This window comes from Netta rufina (genome assembly GCF_964035555.1).
Source record: "Netta rufina genome assembly, chromosome: 36".
Lineage (NCBI taxonomy): Eukaryota > Metazoa > Chordata > Aves > Anseriformes > Anatidae > Netta > Netta rufina.
In genome coordinates, this window is record NC_140160.1 from 293,222 (window position 1) to 316,195 (window position 22,974).

General features: G+C 64.2%; 1 protein-coding gene across 1 annotated transcript in view; it reads right to left on the reverse strand.

Moving 5' to 3' along the window:
- Positions 1 to 373: 373 nt before the first annotated feature.
- The window catches only part of MARK4 (microtubule affinity regulating kinase 4), a gene marked incomplete at its 5' end in the record, with an annotated part of 23,296 nt that continues 695 nt past the window's right edge, over positions 374 to 22,974 (reverse strand). The window contains 19 exon segments of the mRNA XM_084304181.1: positions 374 to 633; positions 636 to 847; positions 2,853 to 2,897; positions 6,881 to 6,990; positions 6,992 to 7,145; positions 7,229 to 7,332; positions 11,146 to 11,360; positions 12,748 to 12,904; positions 14,294 to 14,403; positions 14,495 to 14,594; positions 16,448 to 16,567; positions 17,882 to 18,090; positions 18,093 to 18,117; positions 18,849 to 18,905; positions 20,818 to 20,888; positions 21,177 to 21,242; positions 21,364 to 21,412; positions 21,519 to 21,572; positions 22,674 to 22,865. Coding sequence (XP_084160307.1) covers positions 515 to 633; positions 636 to 847; positions 2,853 to 2,897; positions 6,881 to 6,990; positions 6,992 to 7,145; positions 7,229 to 7,332; positions 11,146 to 11,360; positions 12,748 to 12,904; positions 14,294 to 14,403; positions 14,495 to 14,594; positions 16,448 to 16,567; positions 17,882 to 18,090; positions 18,093 to 18,117; positions 18,849 to 18,905; positions 20,818 to 20,888; positions 21,177 to 21,242; positions 21,364 to 21,412; positions 21,519 to 21,572; positions 22,674 to 22,865 — 2,169 coding nt within the window. The 3' untranslated portion in view covers positions 374 to 514.

Below are 22,974 nucleotides of genomic sequence, written 5' to 3' on the forward strand. Positions count from 1 at the left end.
CCCGGAGCCTTCGTCCCCAAAGCTGAGGATGCTGATGGCCCCAAGGGGATGGTGGCAGTGACACAACCCCCATTTATTTTTTTTTTTGGGGGGGGGGTGAAGGGGGTGTCCCAGTGCCGAACCATCCCTTTGGGGGGGGTCCCAGTCCCTTGTCGGGGGGGGGGGGGGGTCCCAGCTCCCGGGTGCTGCACCCAAAGCCTCCTTGGGGAGGGGGCTCCAGCACCGACACAACCCCTTGGGGTTGGGGTGTGCGGGGAGTGGGGGGGGAGGGTTCCAGCTCTTGGTGCCCCCCCCCCCCACCCCTAAAAAAAAAACCCCAAAAATGAAAAAAAAAAAAAAAAAAAACCCAACACCTCCACCACCAAATCTCCAGGTCCCGGCTCCGACGGGGACGAGGTTTGGGGTGGGCGATATAGGGCGGCTGGCCGCGTCCCCCACCCCAAAGTAGAAGGCTGGGGAGGGGGCTCGGGGGGGGCTTAAGGGGTGGTGGGGGGGGGGGGGAAAAAGGGGTCCCTTAGAGCTGCAGCTGGCCGGCCACGCGGGCCAGGGTGGCTCGGAAGGCCGCGGCGGTGCCGGCCAGGCGGCGGAAGAGGACGCCGTGGACGCCGAGGCGCTGGAGCCGGCACACCCGGCCTCGAAGTGGCAGAAGAGCTCGGTGGGTCCCCGGTCGTGGGTGCAAGAGAGGAGGAAGGGTTGGGGCCGGCGAGCCCGGCAGCCGGCCGAGAGGGTGGCCTGGGTCAGCGCCGCCATCACCGCCTCGGGGGGCCGGGCGCTGGTCACCCTCACATGCCAGGGACATCGGAGCAGCCGGGGTTGGGCTTCCTTTTGATCCCAAGGTAGATGGCAACTGGCGGGGGGGGGGTTAAAGGGGGTTAAAGGGGGATAAAGGGGGTTAAAGGGGGGGGTTGGGGTGTCTAGGGAGGGGTTGGGGGGGGGTTAAAGGGGGTTAAAGGGGGGTTAAGGGGGGTTAAAGGGGGTTAAGGGGGGTTAAAGGGGGGGTTAAAGGGGGGTTTGGGGTATCAGGGGAGGGGTTGGGGGGGGTTAAAGGGGGGTTTGGGGGGTTAAAGGGGGTTAAGGGGGGTTAAAGGGGGTTTGGGGGGGTTAAAGGGGGGGGTTTGGGGGGTTAAAGGGGGGTTAAAGGGGGGTTAAAGGGGGTTAAGGGGGGTTAAAGAGGGGTTAAAGGGGATTAAAGGGGGTTAAAGGGGGGGTTTGGGGGGGTTAAAGGGGGGTTTGGGGTATCTAGGGAGGAGTTGGGGGGGATAAAGGGGGTTAAGGGGGGTTAAGGGGGGCGTTTGGGGGGGTTAAAGGGGGTTAAAGGGGGTTAAGGGGGGGGGTTGAGGTATCAGGGGAGGGGTTGGGGGGGGTTAAAGGGGGGGTTTGGGGGGGTTAAGGGGGGTTAAAGGGGGGTTAAAGGGGAGTTTGGGGGGGTTAAAGGGGGTTAAGGGGGGTTAAGGGGGGGTTTGGGGGGGGTTAAGGGGGGTTTGGGGGGGTTAAAGGGGGTTAAAGGGGGTTAAGGGGGGGTTAAAGGAGGGGTTTGGGGGGGTTAAAGGGGGGTTTGGGGTGTCAAGGGAGGGGTTGGGGGGGGTTAAAGGGGGTTAAGGGGGGTTAAAGGGGGTTAAGGGGGGGTTAAGGGGGGTTAAGGGGGGTTTGGGGGGGTTAAGGGGGGTTTGGGGGGGTTAAGGGGGGTTAAAGGGGGGTTTGGGGGGGTTAAGGGCGGGGTTTGGGGGGGTTAAGGGAGGGGTTGGGGGGGGTTAAAGGGGGTTAAGGGGGGTTAAGGGGGGTTTGGGGGGGTTAAGGGGGGGTTAAAGGGAGTTAAAGGGGGTTAAAGGGGGTTAAAGGGGGGTTAAAGGGGGTGTTAAGGGGGCTTTGGGGGGGTTAAAGGGGGTTAAAGGGGGGTTAAAGGGGGTGTCAAGGGAGGGGTTGGGGGGGTTAAAGGGGGTTAAAGGGGGGGTTTGGGGTGTCAAGGGAGGGGTTGGGGGGGGGTTAAAGGGGGTTTGGGGGGGGTTGGGGGGGGTTAAAGGGGGGTTTGGGGGGGTTAAGGGGAGGTTTGGGGGGGTTAAAGGGGGTTAAAGGGGGTTAGGGGGGGGTTGGGGTGTCAAGGGAGGGGTTGGGGGGGTTGGGGGGGTTAAGGGGGGTTAAAGGGGGGGGTTTGGGGGGGTTAAGGGGGGGTTTGAGGGGGTTAAAGGGGGTTAAGGGGGGGTTTGGGGTATCTGGGGAGGGGTTGGGTGGGGGGTTGGGGGGTTAAGGGGGGGTTTGGGGTGTCAAGGGAGGGGTTGGGGTATCTAGGGAGGGGTTGGGGGTTGTAAAGGGGGGGTATGGGGCACTGGGGAGATATGGGACGGGTATGGGGGGTATAATGGGGGGGTACTGGGGGGCTATGGGGCGCTAGAGAGGGCTTGGAGGGATATAGGGGTGGGTATGGGGGCTCTAAAGGGGGGTACTGGGGGGTTATGGGGTGCTAGTAGAGGGTTTGGGGGCTATAAAGGGGGGTACTGGGGGGCTGTGGGGTGCTAGAGAGGGTTTGGGGGGCTATGGGGGCAATAATAGGGGGTACTGGGGAGATATGGGGTGGGTATGGGGGGTATAATGGGGGGTACTGGGGGGCTATGGGGCACCGGGGAGGGTTTGGGGGGGGGTATGGGGGCTCTAAAGGGGGTACGGGGCATTGGGGGGGGCTCTAAGGTGGCATTAGGGACAATAAGGGGGGGTCATGGGGGGGAAAAGGGGGCCCGGGACACTTTGGGGTGGGGCTGGGACCCCACAGGGTGGCAGGGGGCTGGGGGGGAGGGTCATGGAGCTTTGGGGGGGGGTGGGGGGGGCTCCAAACCCCCCCGGGGGGGGGCAGCACCCACCTTGTGAGCGCAGATCCCCCGATTCTCTCAGGTTCGTCTGCGACCCTGGGTGGGGAACGGGGTGTTAATGGGGGGGGGGGCTGTGCCCTGTGCCCCCCCCCCCCCAATTTTGGGTGTGGGGGGGGGCACCGCCTGCCACCCCCACCCATTTTAGGCAGCCCCTATTTTCGGGACCCTGCCCCCCCCCCCCCCCCCCATTTTAGGGGTCCACCTCCCCCAATTTATTTTTTTTTTTTGGGGGGGGGGGCACGCAGGACACCACCCCCCAGCATCACATCCATTTTGGGGGGGGGGGGCACCACCGCAAATTGGGGGGGAGACCACCCCCCTCAGGGGGGGGCATGCCTATTTTTTGGGGGGAGTTCCTATTATTTTTTGGGGGGGGGCACCATCCCCTATGCGAGGCTCACCCCCCCAGACCCATTTTGCCCCCCCCCCGCCCCCAAATTTGAAGGGCAGCCCCCCCCCCCCTCAAGGGCATGCCCGATGTGGGGGGGGGCACCCCCCAGACCCGCACCCCTTTTAGGGGGTGCCCCCCCCCCCCCCCCCAAACTGGGCACCACACCTGGGTGCCCCCCCCCCCCTCCCCCAGTCCCTTGGGTGGGGGGGCACCGCTGTGACCCCCCCCCGGCCCCCCAGCGACAGCAAAGGGCGAGAGGCAGAGAGAGAAAAGGGACAGGAGCGAAGCAAGAGGGTACTGGTGGCACTGGGACCAGTACTGGTGGCACTGGGGGCACTGGGATGGGTGCTGATGGCACCAGTAGGGCACTGGTGGCACTGGGATGGGCGCTAATGGGACCAGTAGGGCACTGGTGGCACTGGGACCAGTACTGGTGGCACTGGTGGCACTGGGATGGGCACCTAAAGGGGCACTGAGACCAGTGCTGACGGCACTGGGGCAGGTACTGGGACACTGGTGGCACTGGGATGGGCGCTGATGGCACCAGTAGGGCACTGGTGGCACTGGGACCAGTACTGGTGGCACTGGGATGGGCACCTAAAGGGGCACTGGGACCAGTGCTGACAGCACTGGGACAGGTACTGGGACACTGGTGGCACTGGGATGGGCGCTGATGGCACCAGTAGGGCACTGGTGGCACTGGGATGGGCACCTAAAGGGGCACTGGGACCAGTGCTGACGGTACTGGGACACTGGTGGCACTGGGATGGGCGCTAATGGGACCAGTAGGGCACTGGTGGCACTGGGACCAGTATTGGTGGCACTGGGGGCACTGGGATGGGCACCTAAAGGGGCACTGGGACCAGTGCTGACAGCACTGGGACAGGTACTGGGACACTGGGGGCACTGGGATGGGCGCTGATAGGACCAGTAGGGCACTGGTGGCACTGGGACCAGTACTGGTGGCACTGGTGGCACTGGGATGGGCACCTAAAGGGGCACTGGGACCAGTGCTGACGGCACTGGGGCAGGTACTGGGACACTGGTGGCACTGGGATGGGCGCTGATGGCACCAGTAGGGCACTGGTGGCACTGGGACCAGTACTGGTGGCACTGGTGGCACTGGGATGGGCACCTAAAGGGGCACTGGGACCAGTGCTGAGACAGGCATCACTGGCCCCAAAATAGGCACTGGGATTGGCACTGGTGGCACTGGGACAGGCACGGGTGGCACCCCAATGGGCACAGGGATGTTGGTGGCACTGGGAGGGGCATCGCTGGCACCAAAATGGGCACCAGGATGGGCACTGGTGGTACTGGGAGGGGCATCAGGATACTGGTGGCACTGGGATGGCCACCGGGATGCTGGTGGCCCTAGGATGTGCACTGGTGGCACTGGGATGGGCACCAGGATGCTGGTGGCACTGGGACAGGCACTGGTGGCACCCCAATGGGCGTTGGGATACTGGTGGCACTGGGACGGGCACTGGTAGCACCGGGATGGGTACCAGGATACTGGTTGCACTGGGATGGGCACTGGGATGCTGGTGGCACTGGGATGGTCACTGGTGGCACTGGGATGGGCCCTGGTGGCACTGGGATGGGCATTGGGATACTGGTGGCACCGGGACGGTCACTGGTGGCACTGGGATGAGCACTGGGATGGGCCCTGGTGGCACCGGGATGGGCATTGGGATACTGGTGGCACTGGGACGGGCACTGGTAGCACCGGGATGGGTACCAGGACACTGGTCACACTGGGATGGGCACTGGGATGATGGTGGCACCGAGATGGACACTGGTGGCACCGGGACAGGCACTGGGATGGGCCCTGGTGACACCGGGATGGGCACTGGGATGCTGGTGGCACCGGGACAGGCACTGGTGGCACTGGGATGGGCATTGGGATACTGGTGGCACCGGGACGGTCACTGGTGGCACTGGGATGGGCACCGGGATGCTGGTGGCACTGGGACAGGCATTGGGATACTGGTGGCACCGGGATGGGCACTGGTGGCACTAGGACGGGCACTGGGATGGGCCCTGGTGGCACCGGGATGGGCATTGGGATACTGGTGGCACCGGGATGGTCACTGGTGGCACTTGGATGGGCACCAGGATGCTGGTGGCACCGGGACAGGCACTGGGATGGGCCCTGGTGGCACCGGGACGGGCATTGGGATACTGGTGGCACCGGGATGGTCACTGGTGGCACTTGGATGGGCACCAGGATGCTGGTGGCACCGGGACAGGCACTGGGATGGGCCCTGGTGACACCGGGATGGGCACTGGGATGCTGGTGGCACCAGGACAGGCACTGGTGGCACTGGGATGGGCATTGGGATACTGGTGGCACCGGGACGGTCACTGGTGGCACTGGGATGGACACTGGGATGGGCCCTGGTGACACCGGGATGGGCATTGGGATACTGGTGGCACCGGGACGGTCACTGGTGGCACCCCAATAGTCACCAGGATGCTGGTGGCACTGGGACGGGCACTGGTAGCACCGGGATGGGTACCAGGATACTGGTTGCACTGGGATGGGCACTGGTGGAACTGGGATGGGCACCAGGATGCTGGTGGCACCGAGATGGGCAATGGGATACTGGTGGCACCGGGACGGTCACTGGTGGCACTGGGATGAGCACTGGGATGGGCCCTGGTGGCACCGGGATGGGCATTGGGATACTGGTGGCACCAGAACAGGCATGGGTGGCACCAGGATGGGCACTGGTGGCACTGGGAGGGGCACCAGGATGCTGGTGGCACCGGGACGGTCACTGGTGGCACTGGGATGGACACTGGGATGGGCCCTGGTGGCACTGGGATGGGCACTGGGATGCTGGTGGCACTGGGACGGGCCCTGGTGGCACCCCAATAGTCACCAGGATGCTGGTGGCACTGGGACGGGCACTGGTAGCACCGGGATGGGTACCAGGATACTGGTTGCACTGGGATGGGCACTGGTGGAACTGGGATGGGCACCAGGATGCTGGTGGCACCGAGATGGGCAATGGGATACTGGTGGCACCAGGACGGTCACTGGTGGCACTGGGATGAGCACTGGGATGGGCCCTGGTGACACCGGGATGGGCATTGGGATACTGGTGGCACCGGGACGGTCACTGGTGGCACTGGGATGGGCACCGGGATGCTGGTGGCACTGGGACGGGCATTGGGATACTGGTGGCACCGGGACGGTCACTGGTGGCACTGGGATGAGCACTGGGATGGGCCCTGGTGACACCGGGATGGGCATTGGGATACTGGTGGCACCGGGACGATCACTGGTGGCACCGGGACGGTCACTGGTGGCACTGGGACGGGCATCAATGTCACGGGTGGCCCCGGGCCATCCCCCGGTGCCGTGCGCCCCCCAGGCCCGGCACGGGCGGTGCCCCCGGCCACTTACTGATTTTGGCTCCTGGCGGCGTGGGGGTGCCCGACACGCACCTATTAGAGCTCTGCCGCTTAGAGGGGTCAAGAGTGACCCTAAAAGAGAGAGGAGGCGTGAGCAGCGGCGCGGCAAAGTGGGGGGGGGGGGCACACGAATGGGGTGGAGGGGGGGGGGACGACGACGACGACGGCGGCCGCCGGCGCGGGGCTGGGGGGGGGGGTCCCCTACCTGCGGCTCAGCTTGGAGGTCAGCTTGCTGAAGAGGTTGGAGGTGGCCCGCGAGCGGCTCTGCGGCAAGGGGGAGGCTTCGGGGGGCAAAGTGGGGGAGGCGGGGGGCCCCGTTGGACCCCCCCCCGGCTCGCCGATCCCGTACCTGGCCGCCGTGGAAGGTGCTGCGCACCGTGGTGCCCCGCGCCAGGCGGGCGCGCTCGGCCGAGCCGGCGGCGATGCTGTGGCTGGAGGGGGAGGCGGGGGGCACGCGGCCGCTGACGGAGCTGGAGGGGGCAAAAGAAGGGTGTAACGGGGTGGGGGGGGGGGCCATTTCCAGCCCTCCCCCCCCCCCCCCCTGATATTTTACCTGTTCTCCTTGCCGTTCTGCAGCAGCGAGTGGCGCTCGGTGCCCGGGCGCTCGGTGCAGACGTAGGTGTTCCTGCGCGCCATCACGCTGGAGGGGATGGTGTTCTGCACGGCACCCCGCACGCTCAGACCCCCCCCCGTCCCCCCCCCCCACCCCGGGTTCGGGGGGCTGGGGGCCCCCCCAACCCGGTGGCTGAGCCCCATGGGTGTCACCTCCCCCCCCCCGACCCTGGTACCCATGGGTGTCCCCTATCCTTGGCACCGAGCCCTTGGGGTGCCCCCACCCTCATTTTTTGGTCCTTGGGGTGCCCCCCCCCGATTTATTGGTCCTTGGGGTGCCCCCACCCTGGTCTAGAGGTCCTGGGGGCCCCCCCAACCCGGTGGCTGAGCCCCATGGGTGTCCCGTCCCCCCCCCCCCCCGATCCTGGTACCCATGGGTGCCCCCTGTCCTCAGCACCAAGCCCTTGGGGTGCCCCCCCCCAAAATATTGGTCCTTGGGGTGCCCCCACCCTGATCCTTGAGCCCTATAGGTGCCCCCACCCTGGTCTAGAGGTGCTGGGGGCCCCCCCAACCTGGTGGCTGAGCCCCATGGGTGTCCCCCCCCCCCCCCCCCGATCCTGGTACCCATGGGTGTCCCCTATCCTTGGCACCGAGCACTTGGACCCTGATTTATGGGTCCTTGGGGTGCCCCCCCCCAATTTATTGGTCCTGGGGGTGCCCCCACCCTGGTCTAGAGGTCCTGGGGGCCCCCCCAACCCGGTGGCTGAGCCCCATGGGTGTCCCCCCCCCCCCCCCCGACCCTGGTACCCATGGGTGTCCCCTATCCTTGGCACCGAGCCCTTGGGGTGCCCCCCCACCGAAATATTGGTCCTTGGGGTGCCCCCACCCTGGTCTAGAGGTGCTGGGGCCCCCTCAACCCGGTGGCTGAGCCCCATGGGTGTCCCCCCCCCCCCCCCAAATCCTGGGCTGTTGGTACCCATGGGTGCTCCCTATCCTCGGCACCGAGCACTCGGACCCTGATTTATTGGTCCTTGGGGTGCCCCCCCCCCGATTTATTGGTGCTGGGGGTGCCCCCACTACACGCCCTGAACCCCATGGGTGCCCCCACCCTGGTCTAGAGGTCCTGGGGGCCCCCCCAACCTGGTGGCTGAGCCCCATGGGTGTCACCTCCCCCCCCCGCCCCGATCCTGGTACCCATGGGTGTCCCCTATCCTCGGCACCGAGCACTTGGACCCTGATTTATTGGTCCTTGGGGTGCCCCCCCCCAATTTATTGGTCCTGGGGGTGCCCCCCCCCAATTTATTGGTCCCTGGGGTGCCCCCACCCTGGTCTAGAGGTCCTGAGCCCCCCCCCCAGTCCAGTGGCTGAGCCCCATGGGTGTCCCCCCCCCCCCCCCCCATTCCTGGTACCCATGGGTGTCCCCTATCCTTGGCACCGAGCCCTTGGGGTGCCCCCCCCCAATTTATTGGTCCTGGGGGTGCCCCCCCCCAATTTATTGGTCCTTGGGGTGCCCCCACCCTGGTCTAGAGGTGCTGGGGGGCCCCCCCAACCCGGTGGCTGAGCCCCATGGGTGTCCCCCCCCCCCCCAAATCCTGGGCTGTTGGTACCCATGGGTGCCCCCTGTCCTTGGCACCGAGCACTTGGACCCTCATTTATTGGTCCTTGGGGTGCCCCCCCCCCCGATTTATTGGTGCTGGGGGTGCCCCCACTACACGCCCTGAACCCCATGGGTGCCCCCACCCTGGTCTAGAGGTGCTGGGGGCCCCCCCAACCTGGTGGCTGAGCCCCATGGGTGTCCCCCCCTCCCCCGACCCTGGTACCCATGGGTGTCCCCTATCCTTGGCACCGAGCCCTTGGGGTGCCCCCCCCCAATTTATTGGTCCTGGGGGTGCCCCCCCCCAATTTATTGGTCATTGGGGTGCCCCCACCCTGGTCTAGAGATGCTGGGGCCCCCCCAACCCGGTGGCTGAGCCCCATGGGTGTCCCCCCCTCCCCCGATCCTGGTACCCATGGGTGTCCCCTATCCTCGGCACCGAGCACTTGGACCCTGATTTATTGGTCCTTGGGGTGCCCCCCCCCGATTTATTGGTCCTTGGGGTGCCCCCACCCTGGCCTAGAGGTCCTGGGGGCCCCCCCAGCCCGGTGGCTGAGCCCCATGGGTGTCCCCCCCCCCCCCCCGATCCTGGTACCCATGGGTGTCCCCTATCCTCGGCACCGAGCACTTGGACCCTGATTTATTGGTCCTTGGGGTGCCCCCCCCCCGATTTATCGGTGCTGGGGGTGCCCCCACTACACGCCCTGAACCCCATGGGTGCCCCCACCCTGGTCTAGAGGTCCTGGGGGCCCCCCCAACCCGGTGGCTGAGCCCCATGGGTGTGTCCCCCCCCCCCCCCAAATCCTGGGCTGTTGGTACCCATGGGTGTCCCCTATCCTCGGCACCAAGCCCTTGGGGTGCCCCCACCCTCATTTATTGGTCCTTGGGGTGCCCCCCCCCCAATTTATTGGTCCTTGGGGTGCCCCCACCCTGGTCTAGAGGTGCTGGGGCCCCCCCAACCCGGTGGCTGAGCCCCATGGGTGTCCCCCCCCCAAATCCTGGGCTGTTGGTACCCATGGGTGCCCCCTATCCTCGGCACCGAGCACTTGGACCCTGATTTATTGGTCCTTGGGGTGCCCCCCCCCAATTTATTGGTCCTGGGGGTGCCCCCAACCCGGTGGCTGAGCCCCATGGGTGTCCCCCCCCCCCCCCCGACCCTGGTACCCATGGGTGTCCCCTATCCTTGGCACCGAGCCCTTGGGGTGCCCCCCCCCAATTTATTGGTCCTGGGGGTGCCCCCCCCCGATTTATTGGTCATTGGGGTGCCCCCACCCTGGTCTAGAGGTGCTGGGGCCCCCCCAACCCGGTGGCTGAGCCCCATGGCTGTCCCCCCCCCCCCCCAAATCCTGGGCTGTTGGTACCCATGGGTGCTCCCTATCCTCGGCACCGAGCACTTGGACCCTGATTTATGGGTCCTTGGGGTGCCCCCCCCCGATTTATTGGTGCTGGGGGTGCCCCCACTACACGCCCTGAGCCCCATGGGTGCCCCCACCCTGGTCTAGAGGTCCTGGGGGCCCCCCCAGCCCGGTGGCTGAGCCCCATGGATGTCCCCCCCTCCCCTGACCCTGGTACCCATGGGTGCCCCCTATCCTCGGCACCGAGCCCTTGGGGTGCCCCCACCCTCATTTATTGGTCCTTGGGGTGCCCCCTCCCAATTTATTGGTGCTGGGGGTGCCCCCATTATGGGTCCTGAGCCCCATGGGTGCCCCCACCCTGGTCTAGGGGTGCTGGGCCCCCCCCCCAGCCCGGTATCTGAGCCCCGTGGGTCCCCTCATCCTGTGCTGTTGGTACCCATGGGTGCCCCCTGTCCTCAGCACCAAGCCCTTGGGGTGCCCCCCCCCAATTTATTGGTCCTTGGGGTGCCCCCACCCTTATCCCTGATCCCCATGGGTGCCCCCCCTTATCCCTGACCCCCATGGGTGCCCCCCCCAACCTGTTGGTCCTTGGGGTGCCCCCCCCTTATCCCTGACCCCCATGGGTGCCCCCCCCAACCTGGTGCTCCTTGGGGTGCCCCCCCCTTATCCCTGACCCCCATGGGTGCCCCCCAGGTCCCTGATCCCCATGGGTGCCCCCCCTTATCCCTGACCCCCATAGGTGCCCCCCCAACCTGTTGGCCCTTGGGGTGCCCCCCCCTTATCCCTGCCCCCCCCCTCCCCTACCACACCTGATGCACCCCCCTCCCCAAACCCCCTCCACCCCACAAACTCCCCCCAGCCCTTTACCCCCCCCCCCAGCTACCCCCTCACCCCCGTACCCCCCCGTACCCCCCCGTACCCCCCCCCTCACCCCCATAACCCCCCTCCTCGTGCCCCCCCCTTGCCCACCGCGTTGCCGGCGCCGTCCTTGTGCCTTTCGGGGATTTCGGCCTTATTGGGGTTGTTGGCGCTGCTGACCATGGGGCTGGAGGGGGGCATCCCGCGGCCGCCCCCCCCCACGCTGCAACTGGCCTTGCGGCCCGGCAGCCGCTCGTCCTTCAGCTCCCCCTCGCCCGCGCTTGTAGGGCTGCGTTTGGGGTGCGCCGGCACCGGAGAGGGGCCGCCTGCGGGGACCCCAAAAAGAGAGGAGTTATATTATAATGGGGGGGGGGGGGGGTCCCCATAGGGTGAGGGGGCTTGTGGGGGGGTGGGAGAACCCCCCTCGTGGGGATGTGGGGATGGAGAGGGGGGATAAATTGATCTGTGTCCTATAAGTGTGGTGCTCACCCTGCCCTAAATCCCAAAATGTGGTGCTCACCCTGCCCTAAATCCCAAAATGTGATGCTCACCCTGCCCTGCACCCCAAAACCATGATGCCCACCCTGCCCTACACCCCAAAACCGTGATGCTCACCCTGCCCTGCACCCCACATTAAAGGGGCTGGGTGCCTACCCCATAAGCATGGAGCCCGCCCTACCCTACACCCCAAAACTGTGATGCCCGCCCTACCCTACACCCCAAAACTGTGATGCCTACCCTACCCTACACCCCAAAACCTTGATGCTCACCCTTCTCTACACCCCAAAACCGTGATGCTCACCCTTACCCTAAATCCCAAAACCTTGATGCCCACCCTACCCTAAACCCCAAAACCTTGATGCTCACCCTTCTCTACACCCCAAAACTGTGATGCTCACCCTGCCCTGCACCCCATAGGAAAGGGGCTGGGTGCCCACCCCATAAGCATGGAGCCCGCCCTGCCCTGCACCCCAAAACCATGATGCCTACCCTATACTACACCCCAAAACCATGATGCTTACCCTTTGCTATACCCCAAAACCTCACTGCCCCCTTTCCCTACAACCCCAAAACCACTAAGCCAACCCTTCCCCACACCCCAAAACCACACCACCCCAATTCCCTCCACCCCAAAACCACATTGCCCATTCTCCCCTACAACCCCAACCCCCCCCGGTGCCCCCACTCCACCCCCAACCCCCCAAAACCCCCCCCACCCCTTCCCCTTCCCCACCCCAACCCCATACCCCCTTCCCATCCCCACACCCCTCCCCCTCTCCCCCCTCTCCTCCCTCTCGTGTCGTGCCCCCCCCGGCACCCCCCTGGCACCCCCCCAGTGCCCCCCCTCCACCCCCAACCCCCCAAAACCCCCCCCAGAACCCCCCCAAAGCCCCCCTTCCCATCCCCACACCCCCCCAAACCCCCCCCAAACCCCCCCTTCCCATCCCCACACCCCCCAAAACCCCCCCAAACCCCCCCCTTCCCATCCCCACACCCCCCAAAACCCCCCCAAACCCCCCCCCTTCCCATCCCCACACCCCCCCAAAACCCCCCCAAACCCCCCCTTCCCATCCCCACACCCCCCACCCTCTCCCCCCTCTCCCCCCTCTCCCCCCACCCCCTGGGGCAGGGGCTGTCGTGCCCCCCCCAGCACCCCCCCGACACCCCCCTGGCACCCCCCCGGTGCCCCCCCCGGTGCCGGGGGGCTCTCACAGAAGTCGCTGTGCCGTCGCTGCCGGTGGTAGGTGGTGGCCCCCCGCTGGCCCTTGCCGTGCGCCCCCCCCTTGCCCGCTCCGTTGGCCACCTCGCTGGGTGCCCGCACCCGGGCCAGGGCCAGGCTGCTGCCCGTGCGCGACTCGCCCCCCTCCACCTTTTTGGGGGAGAAACAGCGAAATCGTTCGGAGCCGAAAAAAAAAAAACATTAAAAAAAAACAAACATAAAAAACATAAAAAACATTAAAAAACATAAAAAAAAACATAAAAAACATAAAAGAAAAATAAAAAAACATAAAAAAACATAAAAAAAACATTAAAAAAACCATAAAAACCATTAAAAACCATAAAAACATTAAAAACCATAAAAAACAAAACCATAAAAAACAAAAACCATAAAAAACAAAAACCATAAAAAAACAAAAACCATAAAAAACAAAAACCATAAAAAACAAAACCCATAAAAAAAAAACATAAAAAACATAAAAAAAACATAAAAAACACAAAACATACAAAACATACAAAACATTAAAAAAAACAAAAAAAACCATAAAAACCATAAAAACCATTAAAACCATTAAAACCATTAAAAAACATACAAAACATACAAAACATACAAAACATACAAAACATACAAAACATACAAAAACATAAACAAAAAAACATAAAAAAACAAAAAACATTAAAAAAACATTAAAAACATAAAAAAGAGCATAAAAATAAAATCACCTCCCGACCCTATAATACCAATTTAATTCTTGAACCACAGATGCGGCGCATCCCGGCCTCCCCCCCCCTCATTATAATCCATTACCAAATTTTTAGGAAATTCCCCTCAAATTTATCAACCTGTTTGATTTTGATTTTTTTATTCTATTTCTAACAGTTACAGCCTTTTTTTTTTTTTTTTTTGGATTAATTTAATCTCTTCGCGTTAAATTAATCTCTTCCAGATTAATTAATCTCTTCCAGATTAATTAATCTCCTCGTGTTTAAATTAATCTCTTCCAGATTAATTAATCTCTTCCAGATTAATTAACCTCCTCGTGTTAAATTAATCTCTTCCAGATTAATTAATCTCCTTGTGTTAAATTAATCTCTTCCAGATTAATTAATCTCTTCCAAATTAATTAATCTCTCCCCAGAGGGACCCCTAGAGACCCCCAAGGGGACCCCTAGGGACCCCTGGAGACCCCCAGAGGGACCCCCAGAGACCCCCAGAGGGACCCCTAGAGACCCCCAGAGGGACCCAGAGGGACCCCGAGACCCCCAGAGACCCCAGAGGGACCCCTAGAGACCCCTGGAGACCCCAAGGGGACCCCCAGAGACCCCCTAGGGACCCCCAGAGGGACCCCCAGAGGGACCCCCGCCGCACCCAGCGCCGTTCCTTACCTCTATTCCTTTAATAAACCCTATTTATTTATTTACTTATTTATTTTTAAATTATTTAACCCTATTTCGAAGATCGAGCCCTTTCTACCATTTCGGGTGCCCCCCCCGCCCCCTAAAATCCCCTAAAATCCCCTAAAATCCCCTAAAACCTCACCTCGTTCTTCCTGCCCAGCAGGAGGTAGGTGGCCGTCACCTCGTTGTATTTCTGGTTGCTCAGGGACTCCTTGATCTCCTCCCGCGTGTAGCCCATGCCCACCATCACCTCTGCGGGCACAGGGGGGGGGGTGATATCTGTGTGGGGGGGGTCCCGGTGGTCTCCCCCGGGGGGGGGGTCCCGTGGCGGGGATGCCCTCACCGATGCGCTTGGTGTCCCCAAAGTCCTCCTCGGGCTCCTTGTAGGGTTTGAGCTCGTCGCCCTCGTAGCCGATGTTGATCCACTTGTCCTTCATGATTTGCTGGGGGGGGGGGGGGGACGCGTTTAATTAGGGGGGGGGGGCGTTTAATTAATGAGGGAGGCGTCGCGGGGGGGGATAATGGCGTCGGCTGCTTCCCCCAGCCCGCGAGCTGTTGGGGTTTGGGGTGTCCCCACCCTCACCACCGAGCCCCGGGGGTGCCCCCACCCTGATTTATTTGGGCTTGGGGTGCCCCCACCCCGGTCCTTGAGCCCCGGGGGTGCCCCCACCATGGGCATGAAGCCCTGGGGACCCCTTCTCTGAGCCCCAATTGCCCCCAGGGATCCCTATTTCCCCTCCCAGTCGCCCCCAGCACCTTACCAGCTCCCCAATTGCCCCCAGGGCCCCCCAGCTCCCCCAGACCCCCTATTTACCTCCCTCATTTGCCCCAGGACCCCTTCTCTGAGCCCCAATTGCCCTCAGCCCCCCCCCCCAGCTCTCCCAGGACCCCCTATTTACCCTCCCAGTTGCCCCCAGCACCCCTTACCTCAGCCCCAATTACCCCCAACAGCCCCCCATTTCCCCTCCCAGTTGCCCCCAGCACCTTACCTGCTCCCAAATTGCCCCCAGCCCCCCCCCAGCTACCCCAGGACCCCTGATTTACCCTCCCAATTGCCCCCAGCACCCCTTATCTGATCCCCAATTGCCCCCAGCACCCCCTCTCTGAGCCCCCAATTACCCCCAATGGCCCCCCATTTCCCCTCCCAGTCGCCCCCAGCACCTTACCAGCTCCCCAATTGCCCCCAGCCCCCCCCAGCTACCCCAGGACCCCTGATTTACCCTCCCAATTGCCCCCAGGACCCCTTACCTGATCTCCAATTGCCCCCAGGGCCCCCTATTTACCCTCCCAATTGCCCCCAGCTCCCCCCCAGCTTCCCCAGGACCCCTGATTTACCCTCTCATTTGCCCCCAGGACCCTTTATCTCAGCCCTAATTGCCCCAGCACCCCCTCTCTGAGCCCCAATTGCCCCCAGGGACCCCTATTTGCCCTCCCAGTTGCACACAGTACCTTACCTGCTCCCCAGTTGCCCCCAGGGACCCCCATTTCCCCTCCCAGTTGCCCCCAGAACCCCTTACCTCAGCCCCAATTGTCCCCAGGGCCCCCTATTTACCCTCCCAATTGCCCCCAGCCCCCCAGGACCCCCTATTTACCTCCTCATTTGCCCCCAGGACCCCTTATCTGATCCCCAACTGCCCCCAGGACCCCTTCTCTGAGCCCCAATTGCCCCCAGCTCCCCCCCAGCTTCCCCAGGACCCCCTATTTACCCTCCCAACTGCCCCCAGGACCCCTTATCTGATCCCCAATTGCCCCCAGGACCCCTTCTCTGAACCCCAATTGCCCCAGGCCCCCCAAGCTTCCCCAGGACCCCCTACTTACCCTCCCAATTGCCCCCAAGACCCCTTCTCTGAGCCCTAATTACCCCCAACAGCCCCCCATTTCCCCTCCCAGTCGCCCCCAGCACCTTACCAGCTCCCCAGTTACCCCAGCCCCCCCCAGCTCCCCCAGGACCCCTGATTTACCCTCCCAGTTGCCCCCAGAACCCCTTACCTCAGCCCCAATTGTCCCCAGGGCCCCTATTTACCCTCCCAATTGCCCCAGCCCCCCCCAGCTCCCCCAGAACCCCCTATTTACCCTCCCAGTTGCCCCCAGGACCCCTTCTCTGAGCCCCAATTGCCCCCAGGGTCCCCTATTTACCCTCCCAGCACCCCTTACCTCAGCCCCAATTACCCCAATAGCCCCCCATTTCCCCTCCCAGTCGCCCCCAGCACCTTACCAGCTCCCCAATTACCCCCAGCCCCCAGCCCCCCCCAGCTCCCCCGGGACCCCCCGATTTCCCCCCCAGCCCCCCTCTCACCTCGAGGGTGCAGCGCTTGGCGGGGTTGAGCACCAGGAAGCGGCGCAGGATGTTCTCGCAGTCGGTGGACATGTAGAAGGGCACCCGGTACTTGCCCCGCAGCACCCGCTCCCGGAGCTCCTGGGGGGGGCAAAAGGGGTCGGGGGGGGTGACAGGGGTCAGGGGGGCATCGTCACCCCCCCCCAAAGGGGTTTGGGATGGGTGCTGCGCCCTACTGGGTGTGGGGATGGGGAGAAGGGCATGGTGTGGGTTTGGGTTCTGTCCCCAATTAGGTAGGGGATGGGGACATGGGGATACTGGGGACACAGGGGACATGGGGACACAGGGGATGGGGGCATGGGGACACTGGGGATGTCCTCATGAATGGCACAGGGACACAGGAATGGGATATAGGACACAGGGATGGGGACACGACCCATAGATGGGGCACAGGGATGGGGACTGTCCCCACGGCACAGGGACATGGGGACAGGATATAGGATGGGGAATGGGACATGGGGACAGGACACAGGGACAGGAGCTGTCCCCAAGGTACAGGGACATGGGGATGGGACATGGGATGGGGGACAGGACATGGGGATGGGACATAGGATAGGGAATGGGACAGGGGGACAGGAGCTGTCCCCATGATACAGGGACACGGGGATGGGACATGGGGATGGGACATGGGGACACAATGGGACACGGGGACAGGAGCTGTCCCCAAGGCACAGGGACACGGGGACGAGACATAGGATGGGGAATGGGACACAGGGACAGGACACGGGGACGGGTGCTGTCCCCATGGCACAGGGACACGGGGACGAGACATAGGATGGGGAATGGGACACAGGGACAGGACACGGGGACGGGACACGGGGATGGATGCTGTCCCCATGACACAGGGACACGGGGATGGGACATGGGGACGGGACATAGGATAGGGGATGGGACACAGGGACAGGAACTGTCCCCATGGCACTGGGGCACAGGGACAAGACATGGGATGGGGAATGGGACATGGGGACAGGACACGGGGACAGGAACTGTCCCCATAACATAGGGACACGGGGATGGGACATGGGGGCGGGACATAGGATAGGGAATGGGACATGGGGACAGGAGCTGTCCCCAAGGCACAGGGACACGGGGACAAGACATGGGATGGGGAATGGGACACAGGGACAGGACATGGGGACACGGGGATGGGACACGGGGACGGGACACGGGGACAGCAGCTGTCCCTATGACACAGGGACACAGGGACGGGACATAGGATGGGGAACGGGACACGGGGACAGAACACAGGAACAAGCCAGGGATGCACACAGCCACCATCCCCAAAACCCCAAAGACGAACACACCCCACTGCTGGGGGTGGGGGGGGTCCACAGCGCCAGGAGGGTCCCGGGGGGGTCCGGGGGGGGTCGGGGGGGGTCGGGGGGGGTCACCCACCTTGAGGTTGTGCCCGTCGAAGGGCAGGGAGCCGCTGACCAGGGTGTAGAGGATGACGCCCAGGCTCCAGATGTCGACTTCGGGGCCGTCGTATTTTTTGCCCTGGAAAAGTTCGGGGGCGGCGTAGGGGGGGGAGCCGCAGAAGGTGTCGAGCTTGGAGCCCAGGCGGAATTCGTTGCTGAAGCCGAAATCGGCGATTTTGATGTTGCGTCGGCGTCCAGCAGCAGGTTCTCCGCCTGGGGGGGGCGAGGAAGGGGGTGTCAGGGGGGGGCGGGGGGTGGGGATGTTGGGGAGGGGGCACAGGACAGTGGGGACGTTGGGGAGGGGGCGCAGGGACCGCAGGGATATTGGGGAGGGGGCACAGGGACAGTGGGGACATTGGGGAGGGGGCGCAGGGACTGCAGGGATATTGGGGAGGGGGCACGGGGTCAGTGGGGACGTTGGGGAGGGGGCGCAGGGAACCACAGGGATATTGGGGAGGGGGCACAGGGACATTGGGGACACTGGGAATGGGGGGTGCAGGGACACTGGGGACATTGGGGAGGGGGTGTGGGGACAGCGGGGGACGTTGGGGAGGGGGCGCAGGGACCGCAGGGATATTGGGGAGGGGGCACGGGACAGTGGGGACACCAGGATGGGGGGCACGGGGACCACAGGGACATTGGGGAGGGGGTGTGGGGACAGCGGGGACACTGGGGACATTGGGGAGGGGCATGAGGTCAGCGGGGACATTGGGGATATTGGGAGGGGGCGTGGGGACAGTGGGGACATTGGGGAGGGGGCGCAGGGACCGCAGGGATATTGGGGAGGGGGCGCAGGGACACCAGGGACAGAGGGCGCAGGGACCACAGGGACATTGGGGAGGGGGCGTGGGGACAGTGGGGACATTGGGAAGGGGGTGTGGGGACAGTGGGGACAATGGGGACAATGTGGGGGGGGTGCAGGGGACATGGGGAGGGGCTCCCACCTTGAGGTCGCGGTGGACGATGTTCTTCTGGTGGCAGTAGTGCACGGCCGAGACGATCTGGGGACAAAACGGGGACAAAAAGTCACTGGGGGTGGCACCGGGTGTGTCCCCCCCCCGCTGTCACCCACCCCCTCGCTCCGTGTCCCCTCCCCTCCCACCCCCCCTAAATTGGTGGCACTGGTGGGTGGCCCCAGCGGGGAATGGGTGCTGGCTGTGGGTGGCCACCACGTGCCACCCTCGTTGGTGTCCCCAAACTGGTGCCACCACAGTGCCACCTCCCTGGTAGTGTCCCCAACCCCGTGCCACCACAGTGCCACCTCCCCAGAGGTGTCCAGAGCCCAATGCCACCAAGGTGCCACCTCCCCGGTGGTGTCCCCAACCCACTGCCACCACGGTGTCACCTTCCCAGCAGTGTCCCCAGTCCAGTGCCACTGGTGTCACCTCCCCAGAGGTGTTCCCAGCTTGGTGCCACCACGGTGCCACCTCCCTGGTGGTGTCCCCAACCCAGTGCCACCTCCCCAAAGGTGTCCCCAAACTGGTGCCACCACAGTGCCACCTCCCCAAAGGTGTCCCCAACCCAGTGCCACCACGGTGCCACCTCCCGAGCAATGTCCCCAGCCCCATGTCACCAAGGTGCCACCTCCCTGGTGGTGTCCTCAACTAAGTGCCACCTCCCCAGTGGTGTCCCCAAACCTGGTGCCACCACGGTGCCACCTCCCCAGAGATGTCCCCAGACTGGTGCCACCTCCCCAGCAGTGTCCCCAACCCAGTGCCACCTCCCCAGAGGTGTCCCCAGCCTGGTGCCACCTCCCTGGAGGTGTCCCCAACCCAGTTCCACCTCCCCAGCGGTGTCCCCAACCCAGTGCCACCACGGTGCCACCACCCTGGTGGTGTCCCCAACCCAGTGCCACCATGGTGCCACCTCCCCAAAGGTGTCCCCAGCCTGATGCCATCTCCCCGGAGGTGTCCCCAACCCAGTGCCACCTCCCAGCAGTGTCCCCAACCCCATGCCACCACAGTGCCACCTCCCCAAAGGTGTCCCCAGACTGGTGCCACCTCCCCAGAGGTGTCCCCAACCCAGTGCCACCATGGTGCCACCGTCCCTAGAGATGTCCCCAACCCAGTGCCACCTCCCCAGCAGTGTCCCCATACCAGTGCCACCACACTGCCACCTCCCCAAAGGTGTCCCCAGCTGAGTGCCACCTCCCTGGTGGTGTCCCCAACCCAGTGCCACTTCCCCAGCAATGTCCCCAACCCAGTGCCACCTCCCCGGTAGTGTCCCCAACCCAGTGCCACCTCCCCAGCAGTGTCCCCAACCCAGTGCCACACGGTGCCACCTCCCTGGTGGTGTCCCCAACTAAGTGCCACCTCCCCAGTCATGTCCCCAAACTGGTGCCACCACGGTGCCACCTCCCTGGTGGTGTCCCCAACCCAGTGCCACCTCCCCAGCAGTGTCCCCAACCCCGTGCCACCACAGTGCCACCTCCCCAGCAGTGTCCCCAACCCAGTGCCACCTCCCTGGTGGTGTCCCCAACCCAGTGCCACTTCCCCAGCAATGTCCCCAACCCAGTGCCACCTCCCCGGTAGTGTCCCCAACCCAGTGCCACCTCCCCAGCAGTGTCCCCCACCCCAGTGCCACCACAGTGCCACCTCCCTGGTGATGTCCCCAACCCAGTGCCACCTCCCCAGCAGTGTCCCCAACCCCGTGCCACCACAGTGCCACCTCCCCAAAGGTGTCCCCAGACTGGTGCCACCTCCCCGGTGGTGTCCCCAACACCGTGCCACCACGGTGCCACCTCTCCAGGTGTCCCCAACCCAGTGCCACCTCCCCAGAGGTGTCCCCAACCCCGTGCCACTACAGTGCCACCTCCCTGGTGATGTCCCCAGCCTGGTGCCACCTCCCTGGTGGTGTCCCCAACCCAGTGCCACCATGATGCCACCTCCCCCCGTGTCCCCGTCCCCCCCCCACCTGTCTGAACTTGGCCCTCGCCTCCTTCTCCTTCATCCTCCCGTGGGACACGAGGTAGTCGAACACTTCGCCTGCGGGGACACCCATGGGTGCCAGCACCCTGCACCGCGCCCCCCCCATAAAAAAAAACCCCTCCCCCTCAAAAAAAAAAAACCCACCCCCCAAAAAAAAAAACCCCAAACCCCCCCAAAAAAAACCCACAGCCCCCCAAAACCCACCGGGACGCAGCCGTGACCCCCCTGAGCTCGGCTGGGGGTGCGTGGGGGGGGTCCCAGCACCTAAATTTTATGATGGGGGGGTCCCAGCACCCTTTTTTTTTTGGGGGGGGGGTACAGGAGCACCCATGGGTGGGGGCTCACCCGCGCTGGCGTACTCCATCACCAGGTACAGCGTCTTCTCCGTCTCGATCACCTCAAACAGCTTCACTGGGGGGGGGGACAGGGGGTCAAGATTTGGGGGGGGGGGCACCCTGGGGACCCCCCCCGTACCCTTTAGGTGCCCCCCCCCCCCCCCCCAGCACCCTTGGGTGCCCCCCCCGCCGCTCACCGATGTTGGGGTGGTTCAGCCCCTTCATGATGCGCACTTCCCGGAAGAGCTGGGGGGGGGGGGGGGGACAAGGTTTAATGGGTCTTGTGCCCCCCCCCCACCCCAAAAAAAAAAAAAGGTGACCCCCCCCCCCAAAAAAAAAAGGGGCCCCCCACCTTCTGGAGGCTGGTGGGGTTCAGCTGCGTCTTGTCGATGATTTTGATGGCCACCTGGGAAGGATTTTTTTTTGGGGGGGGGTCAGTTGGGGGGCACCAAGGTGTTCCCCCCCCCCCCCAAACTGCCCCCCCAAATGCCCCCCCCTCGGATTCTGCTTCCCCCTTATTGCCCCCAGGACCCCCTCATTTGCCCCGATGTGCTCCCCCAATTGCCCCCCCACGCCCCCAACCCCCCCCCCACGCCCCCCCACGACCCCCCCAGGCCCCCCCACCCCCAAATCCCCCCCCTTTCCCCTCCCCACCCCCTTCCAACCCCTCCATCTCCCCCCTAACCCCCTTTACACCCCCTTTTCCCCCCCCCAACCCCCTTTTACCCCCCTCACGCCCCTCCCCACCCCCCCACGACCCCCCCACGCCCCCCCCACCCCCAAATCCCCCCCCTTTCCCCCTCCCCACCCCCTGCCACCCCCTCCATCACCCCCCTAACCCCCTTTACACCCCCTTTACCACCCCCCAACCCCCTCCGCCTCCCCCTAACCCCCTTTTTCCCCCCCCCAACCCCCCTTTTTCCCCCCCCACCCCCAAAACCCCCCTCCCCACCCCAAATCCCCCCCCTTTCCCCCTCCCCACCCCTTCCAACCCCTCCATCACCCCCCTAACCCCCTTTACACCCCCTTTATCACCCCCAACCCCCTCCAACTCCCCCCCAACCCCCTTTTTTCCCCCCCCACGACCCCCCCACCCCAAAACCCACTTCCTTTCCCCCTTCCCACCCCCTCCAACTCCCCCCTAACCCCCTTTACACCCCTTTATCACCCCCCTAACCCCCTTTTCCCCCCCCAACCCCCTTTTTCCCCCCCCAACCCCCTTTTTCCCCCCCAACCCCCTTTTTCCCCCCCCAACCCCCTTTTTCCCCCCCACGACCCCCCACGACCCCCCCATTCCCCCCCCACCCCCAAAACCCCCCTCCCCAACCCCAAATCCCCCCCCTTTCCCCCTCCCCACCCCCTCCATCTCCCCCCAACCCCCTTTTACCCCCCTCCCCACCTCCTCCCCACCCCTTCCAACCCCTCCATCACCCCCCCAACCCCCTTTCTTCCCCCCCCAACCCCCCTTTTTCCCCCCCCCACGCCCCCCCACACGCCCCCCCCCCACCTCCTTGCCGGTCAGGACGTGGCGGGCCAGCTTGACCTTGGCGAAGTTGCCCTTGCCGATGGTGCGCAGCAGGCGGTAGTTGCCCACGTGGGGCTGCTCCTCGGGGCACGAGGCCACCGAGTTGCGGCAGCGGGCGCCCAGCGAGCGGCCCCCCGACCACGCCGAGCCCTTCTCCGAGCGGCTGCCGCCCAGCTGGGGGGGGGGGACAAGGCATCAGAGACCCCCCCCCCTTTGCACGCTCGCACCCCCCCCTTGCACGCTCAGCCTCCCCCTTGCACGCTCGCACCCCCCCCTTGCACCC